We start from the raw sequence: 8,595 nt of genomic DNA, 5'->3' as shown, positions 1-8,595 counted from the left end.
TCTTAAAATTTCATTTATAAGAAATGACGAAGTAAGGTTCCTCCAAATTAAACATACTTAATCTCATTTCAAAAATTAAACAACCAACGTGTCAGAGAGTGAAAATGGAAGCTGACATAAGAGTGTCCTCGCCGTTTGCCACATCATATAAAAGTTAACACCGTTCATTTTTAAGGACATAGTAAGAGTTTCAAAACTATGAGGACTAAAAGCCATCAAAATTTCGAATAGAGACTAAACCCAAAATCGTGTAATACTTAAAGACTAAAAACATATTTAACCCCTCTTCAAATAGTCTTAAAAGTTTTTTTTTCGGTAGAGAAGATAAAAATAGTTGGGATCAAAATAAGTTAGCGAGTTGAAGTATATGAAAAGTAAATCAGAAATATTTTGAATACAACGATAAAAACAGAGAGGAAAATAATAATAATATTTTAGATCAATGAATTTTTAAATTATTTCTTAGCATTTATTTCTCAGCAATCAATCTATTATTTTAAATCTTTCTCATCTTCCTTATTCCCTCAACCAAACAACACCTTGAGCCGCTGCTGCCGTTTAATAACTATGATCCAGAAAGGTTTGTGCATTCCAATGAATTATTTATTTCAGTTTAATTACTCAAGTCTCTTGTTAGGTGCAACAAAAGTCCAAACTCAGCTGCTGAAGAATGTATTCTGCATAAAAATTTCGCAGTAATGAGACCATAATGCACTAGCAAGAAAACCGACAAGTTACATTTTTATTATATCATATAGTTTCCATTATCATGTTAATTATTAGTTATGTAAAAATTAATTAGAACTTTTCTTAACATTAAAATAAGAACCCTTTGAATAATGTTTCATTCACAACAACAGTTTATTAGCATTCTTAAACTTTAATAACAAATTTATATTATTTTTTATTTATTAAAATATAGAAACATTGACGATTCAATACTTCTAATAAAATAGTAATAAGGTTTGTGAGAAAATTTATTAATACATACGGCAAAACTCTTTCCCCTATGAGATATGGAATGGGCCAAGATTTTAATATCGATAATGTATATTTATATGGAATGGGCCTAAATGTCTGAACGGTGGTCGATCTGCAAGACTGTAACCTTGGGGGTAGGTGGGCCCGTACGTCATTGACCGTCACATATTAAACGCCGTCTCGTGTGTCTGTTGTCTACCTTTCTAACAACCAACATCCAATACTTCACACACGAACGCGTAACAAAATCCCAAGTCACACCTGTTAAATTAATTCAGGTGGGTTAAAGTAATTAGGTAGTGAGTGATTGAGAATTTTTTTAAAGACATTGTTGAATTATAATTATTAAATTTTATAAAAAATATTATTAAACTTTTAATAATTATTTTAAATACATTAGTCAAAAACATCTTTTCAATAAAATAATTTAATTAAAATACACTATGAATGTAGAGAGCTTTATATATATATATATATATATATATATATATATATATATATATATATATATATATATATATATATATATATACATATATTTATAAATCTATGAGACCGACGATAAAATGTATTAAAATAAATAAGTTATACTTATCAATTTATATGTTTTTGTCCTTCCCTCAAATTTCAATCTTTCTATATCTTTATTGTTAAGAAATATATAAATGCAATATTTTCATTTACATTAACTATGATTTGACGTAAAAAAATATATATAGTTAACCACTTTTAAATATACTCAAGAGGATTAATTATGAGAAAAATTTTAAACAAGAAAAATCATTGTATAATATATTTGTTTAAATATTTAAATATTATTTTTTCTGATTATTTTAAATTAAAGTATATTTGTGAGGCATATTTTTTACTTAAAATCAAAACTCTATGTTTTATTTTTCGGGTATATTATAATTTTCAATAGTTAATATTACACGTGATGGACATTATCATATAATTGTTTATTCAGTCAATGAACTAAAAGGACAGTTTTTTTTTGGGTGAATAAATAACTTTGTGAATTAGGTCAGATACGTTGGAAGATATATAATTGGATCATATTAAAGGAATAATTCTTTTAATAAAAAAATTGTGTTAGTGGTGTGGAGTGTCATTTTCTTTATGAGTATATATAAAAAGAGATAATAAAGAAAGATGAATGAAGTAGAAGATGAATCCAACACGGGTTGAGATGGAACAGTTAGTAAACCCGTGACTCTGTTTGTCTGGTTGTCCGTGCCACCCAATGCACCTTTTTCTCTTCACAACTTCACTCACATCACATGCCTTCACAACACCACACACTTCCATTTTTGCCCCTTCGCTTCTTTTATTTACCATTTCTCTCCTCCACGTGCCATCTTAGTTTTTTAATCTTTTAATTTCCCTCGTAACTTATTAACTGGGCCATTATGTCCCTAAAATTAGTCTAACTTTATTGCTTTTTTGCATTTATGATGATTCTTTTGTAGTCACTTTCTGTTATACTATATGTATTTTTCCGGTTTCAAGGCAACTACACCGCTTTTGAAATAATTACGGTTTTTTTTTAAATTAAATTGATCGTTGTTTTTAGTTTTTCGGTAATACTTATTTGCTTGTTTTCAATAAACTCATCTACGTTAAAATATATTTTTTAATTGATAAATAACTTAGCTAAACTACTTCCATGAGCTAGAGATATTCTTATAAATAGATAAAGTTATTGAAAATAATATTTCAATAAACAAAACATTCACCGTTATTTTTAAATTTCCTTCTATTATCATCTAATGTGTTTTTAAGAAGAAAATTGTGATGGAGTTTCGGTCTTTAAGTTAACAAGGAAGATTGTTAAAATGAGTTATAATATATTAAAAGTATTATTTGTTTTGAAGAAAATTTATTTTAAAAAATGTCTTAAAAATGAAAAAAAAAATTTTAACCGTCTTTAATTCTTATTATACGATATAAAATTATTAGATATAATAGAAATATTATATATATATATATATTTATATATATATATATATATATATATATATATATATATATATATATATATATATATATATATATTAAACAAATAGGTAGTTTTAGGTTAATAAAATATACCTTTTGAAAAGAGGTCAAAGAAAATATAATAGACTTAATGAAGATATGATCTCGTTAATTGGTTTGGGTCCTTACTTTAATTTTTATTTCATCGTTGTCTTTTTAATATGTTTTTTTTTCGTCCTTGCGTTAATTCTTTCTATTAGTTCCAATGGTAACTATGTCATTATATAATAAGACAGTAAAGATGCTAACTTTAGGTTAAAATACGAAATGAAATATTTATAGGAATTAAAATAAAAAATATTTGTAAAGTCTAAAATAAAAAATAAATATCTTTAGGTTAAAATTAATACTATAAGGACTAAAAAAAATATTTATAAAGACTAAAAAAGTTATTTACAAAAGAATGAAATAAAACTAACATATTTTTATAATATATTTATGTCTTTCAGTAAAAGTAACTAATAATCATTTAACCTCTTAAAAGGTGGATAACCAAACTTGAAGGGTCATTAATTGTTTTGGATAAAGAATTTGACTAATTATTTCGGATAACGTCTTTATTTCAATGACAATCCACTTAAATTTTATTTAAAAAATTCAAATTCAGTTAACATTATATTATTCGTATTCATGTATAGCTTTTGGCACCAATAGGACCACCCCTACATTCACCAGTAGTATTCCATAAATGGTAATGTTAAAAAATGAAAAAGGCTGAAAATGAAGGGGCAATATGGTCAGAACAAGAAATGAAGGGTTTGTCGTTATGGTGGACGTCGTAGTCAGAAGTCTTTATGGCAAATCGCGCACACTGTAGAGTACTATGATATGTATGTATGTATGTATTTGATGTGTAGTATAGTTCCTACAAATTCAGACCTTCGTCTTCAGTTCAGTTCCTCCTTAATAATATAACAATGTAACGTTCAAATTCGACTCCAATCTCAATCTCAATTGCATTCTCTTTCCTCTCATTTTCCCCTTTTCCCTCTTCCTCGCAACAACCTAACACTCTCTTTTCACGCCATCAATGGCTGTCGATTCCTCCGCTCAGGTAACATTATCAATCCTCTCTTAAACCTCAATCATCTCTCAAATTACTAATTCTAAGCTGCATTTCGATTTGAACTTCACCTGCTACTTTTCCGACATTTTGTTTATTTGAATCGGAATCTCAACTCGTGCCGTGTTTTTTACAACTTGTTTTGGCTGTTACTTCCTGAATGCTAACTGATTGAAGAAATCGACGTTTGTGTGAAATGTGGAACTAACTACTTTCCAGCTTTGATGGAAAAAAGCAAGTTGAAAAGTCAGGGCGAGAGTCACGTGAGAAAGTGAAACCGCACGATTTTCGTTCTAGCTTGCATTCATTACTTTACAGTTTAGAATTCAAGTTGATTTGTTAAGAGTCTCTCACTTAAGATGCATGGATTGAGCTGTTTTCTTCAGATCGCGTTAGGTTGAAAGTTCTCGCTCTATGAGCTATCACTCACCATTGATTTACGAGTCACAGTTTAATGCGTAGTTAATTGAGATTTGGTTGTTTCCTTTTTCATCTTTGGTCGCGGCTTGGTTGCAGAGAGAACATCAAATTCGGGAGTTTGTGGACGGGAATGGAAATGTCGCTGTCGGTTTGAAGTCACATAATAAACCGAGTAGTGGCGATCTTAACCAACAGTTTCCTCTAGGTAATTGTACTAAATTAGATCATTTAGCAATGTTGTGCGTTGTAGAAATGTCTTTGGTTTTTATTGCTCTTCATCCTGTTTTTTTCCTCCACTTCAGAGATTCGGCCGATACTGTTTGAAGATTCTTCCCTTCCAGCTGGATTGCAGAGTTCACATGTTGGTGCTTGTTTTCTCTGCACTGATCTACTATTTGTTTTTACCGAATTTTCAATTAGTTTTCTAGTTTAGGGAATCTTTTGTGGCTTAGTGGTTGGTATGAGTTTGTAATCGGGTTTATCTTCTATAAGTATGTGTTTGGTTAGAGTTGAAATGGGAGAAACAGTGCATTAAAGTCAGTTTAGTGCTTGCTTGGATACATGTCCAACATGCATGTATAACCAAATTTCCCCGTTAATTTCCATCAGCATACACAGAAGCTAAAATATTATGCTTTTGGTAGACGCATGAAAGAACTGATGTGAAGGAAAACCAACACACTATCAGTTTCTTGGCAGGCATGTCCTTGCTTCGAAACCAAATCAATTTGTGCTAACTGGCATTTAAGTTTTGACGGGTCCAGGGTGTCAGGAGATACATGTTACCCTACGTTTTTGGTAACAGTTAATGTTACTGAGAACCATAAGACTGAGGAGAGAGGATCAAAATCTTTTTATCTAATCATGCTTCACACTGATCTATCCTGATTATAAGAAAAAACGTTTGGACCTAGATTCCTTTTAGTTTTGGGTTTTTTGTTACCCTGAAACGTAAGTCACTGAAGATCCTTTTTCTATAACTGTCAATGTGTTAACTTCCTTTCATATTTGAATTTTGAATCACTTGACCATCTTTATGACAAATTGTTTTCTGGAAGTAGCTAAAAACATGATATTTTAGAAACTCACGCCTTTTCCATTTATGGCAGACTCGAGACCTTTATAGTATTTCTGTGTTGCCTGAGGAAGATGAAAGCGAAAAGTGTGCTTCACCACTAGCCTTCTTAAGCATCTTAGAGGTTCCTAATCAAGCTAAAAGTCCAATGTGCTTAGATTCTCCCATAAATTGCCAAAACTGCATTGATTTTCAAATGAAGAATGAAGATGTGTATTCCCAGTGCTCGATTGATATTCCTTGTGTGAATGGAAATTCAGTTTTTCCTGAATCTTATGAAGAGACAGTCGAATGTTTTAAAACTGGAAACTCACCGACTGTAAGTCTCATAAACTCATCTTCTTGACAGTTGTTTTTTAAAATATCACATAAAAGACAGCAGGCGCCCTTATAAAGCCACATACACACATGTCATCGTGTGTATTCTCGTAAGAGGATTGATATTTTACAATATTGCAGAGTGTACTTTGGAGAGAATCAAGTTTCAAAGGAGGAAAACTTATGCAGAGTCTGGTCAATGTCAGCAATCCAAGAGGTATGTCTGTTGTTTTTGGTACCGTACCTTAAATTTTTTTCCAATACAGATAAGTTCATATATTTTTCTTTTACTGGTAGTGATTTTCGGAGAGCAATCGGAATAGTTTAGAGCTGAAGGAAGTATTATCCCGTGCAATACAGATAGGTTGCTTGACCAGAGAATATATGCATATAACATTTTGATAAATAGTTCTAGCCTCGTGTAAGAAGGAATAGAGAACTTTCTACTCTCTGTCATTCAAAAGTATGAACACAATTGAAACATATTTTTGGCCAATTTTATAATTTTGACTGGTCCTGTAAAGCAACGACACGATTTCAGGTTTGCTAGTCATCTCAAAAGCAAAGCAGTAAAATATAAGTGGGTTTGGGTTTTGTTCTGACATGACCTTAACAAACATATGAAATACCATAGTTAAGAATAGATATGTTTAACTTGAACTTGAAGACAAGGGTATCATTCAAAATTCAAATTGTCCAATATAGTTCTTTTGCTTCACATGGTTTGTTACTTCGTGAAGCCTTCACAATCTTCTGTGCTATATAATTTGAAATTTCATTTGTCTTCCACCCATTTTTGCCATGTTCAAACTAGCAATTACTCCCTTCTTGTACCTGAACAGACTGTTACATTTTTGTGTTCTTGAATTCAGCAGGTAAGTGATCTAGATGCACGTCTAACTTTCATATTTTCTAATTTAACAGATAAACCAATCTCTGAGAAGCTACATGATTTACCTAGTAACAGATGGAGAAGATATAAACGTGCTGCCTCATTTGATTCCAGAAAAGTTGCTCTTCTGTTTTCAGTATTGTAAGTTCATATACTAAACTTGTCCTTCAATACTAAAATTTGTTGTTATTTCATGTGAATATTCTTTTTTTTTTCTGGCAAGGTATTTTATATAAATACTATTTTTCACGATTATATCAAAATAGTATATCTATTCTTACTTGAATCTGCATAACATATTATATACTTGTGGTGCTTCTTCATGAATGTACAAAAGTTATAAATTATTTATATATTTATTTATTTGTATGTTTACATAAATTTCATGTTGACCATAGAAAGATTGAAATTAACTTGCCAAAACTATACCTACTCTTTAAAACCTAATGAATGATAAAAAGAGGGAAATTGCTGCTCTGCGTTGCATATCTCGTGGTTTTCGGAGTTTACGAGAGATGCTACTTGTGGAATGCATAATTGCATTCATGAGAGACTCCATGCCACTTCTAGAATCCAAACATGTGTATCGTTGAAGGTAAAAATTTCTCAATTAATTTATCAAATATATATTAAATTATGGAAAGCTCAATCAAAAGAGCATTTAACTAGTGAAATACACTCAAAAAAAATCATTCCTAGTCTAGTCAATGTTATCAGCATTAGGATGTTATTAATTTGGTTAAACTTATAAATCATTCATCCGTATCCATCATTCACAATACTCACTCGGTAATTGGCCTCCAGCACAAAGTCGCTCAGCCTCCATAAAGCTTTAAAGCATTCCCTACCGTCCATGCTAAACAGGGACAGGAGTTACATGTCAAGTTTTAGGTGTTATGTTCATCCGAGCAACTGATTTTTCCAGCTGAGTGTCTGTTTTTCCATCCTTCTAGGCTTTGATTTGCCATACAAAGGTGGTCCTTCTATGGAAAGAAATGCTCTTACACATTTATCTGAGTGCAGGGTGCATCTAAGACAACTATAGACGGTGTATAACTGGTTTCCCTGTACACAGAAGTTTGATCTGTATTAAACTTTTGTTAAACATTTACCTCTACCTCATCTGAAACGATTACCAACTGATACCAATTTTTTCTACTTTCTATCTTTGACAATTTCTTTTCAGATTTTCTTATTCGTTCTACATATAACCATACGTGAAATTGATCAATTCCTGCAGGTCAAGTTTCGGAACATTGGTGTTGATATATCTGACGTTGAGACTTAGGCAGAGAGCTGATGGCTTTGCTCTTATTTGAAGTTCCAATATTTGACACCCACTGTTTTCAGATTTCTAAGCTTCTATGGTTTTGTGTAGTTTAAACTTGCCCCTTGATTTGTAATAGAGCTGCTTGTGATGTTGAAATTTAGAATCTAGGAAATTTTATTTGGCACAAAATATAGTGGCGCTTGTCTTTAAAGTCTATTTTATTTAGTGACGTGTCTTCCAAATCATCAGTACAATCTAAAGATTAAGCCAGGAAAGCCAAACAAAGACCATCAATTGGAAAGATGCCAAAGAAGTTCGTGTAAATGGTGTGAAGATGCAGGGAATGAACGTTGCGGAGTGTTGTGACTTGTGATCATATTTTCTTCATTCTTCAGGGTCAACTATGGAAGCCGGAAAGACAGAATAACGGATCCCATTGTATTTATGTTTATAGTTCCAAAAGACTACTGAACTTTGTCTGGATTGAACAGATTTACATTAAATCAATTTTGACAGGTCCAGTTAGTTTCTGCAATAAA

The 8,595-nt window shown here is 31.2% G+C and overlaps 1 protein-coding gene across 1 annotated transcript; it reads left to right on the top strand.

Annotated features, from left to right (window-relative positions):
* Positions 1-3,876: 3,876 nt before the first annotated feature.
* Positions 3,877-8,595, top strand: LOC124825454 (adenine deaminase). The gene is made up of 7 exons (XM_047298061.2): positions 3,877-4,072; positions 4,598-4,706; positions 4,804-4,862; positions 5,611-5,895; positions 6,036-6,111; positions 6,819-6,927; positions 8,027-8,595. Exons 1-7 carry the CDS (start codon positions 4,049-4,051, stop codon positions 8,103-8,105), a joined length of 741 nt encoding a protein of 246 aa, XP_047154017.1. The 5' UTR covers positions 3,877-4,048; the 3' UTR covers positions 8,106-8,595.

The sequence above is a fragment of the Vigna umbellata genome, chromosome 5 (genome assembly GCF_029865625.1).
Source record: "Vigna umbellata cultivar VRB3 chromosome 5, Vumbellata_1.0, whole genome shotgun sequence".
NCBI lineage: Eukaryota > Viridiplantae > Streptophyta > Magnoliopsida > Fabales > Fabaceae > Vigna > Vigna umbellata.
Note: the sequence above shows the minus strand (reverse complement) of the source record. Positions and strands in the feature narration are given on the sequence as shown.

Bases quoted from the DNA above. Each gene is read 5' to 3' on its own strand.
- LOC124825454 (XM_047298061.2), top strand. From the start codon at position 4,049: ATGGCTGTCGATTCCTCCGCTCAG. The intron at 4,707-4,803 runs GTAATTGTACTA...CCTCCACTTCAG, and splicing joins TAACCAACAGTTTCCTCTAG to AGATTCGGCCGATACTGTTT. The intron at 4,863-5,610 runs GTTGGTGCTTGT...CATTTATGGCAG, and splicing joins CTGGATTGCAGAGTTCACAT to ACTCGAGACCTTTATAGTAT.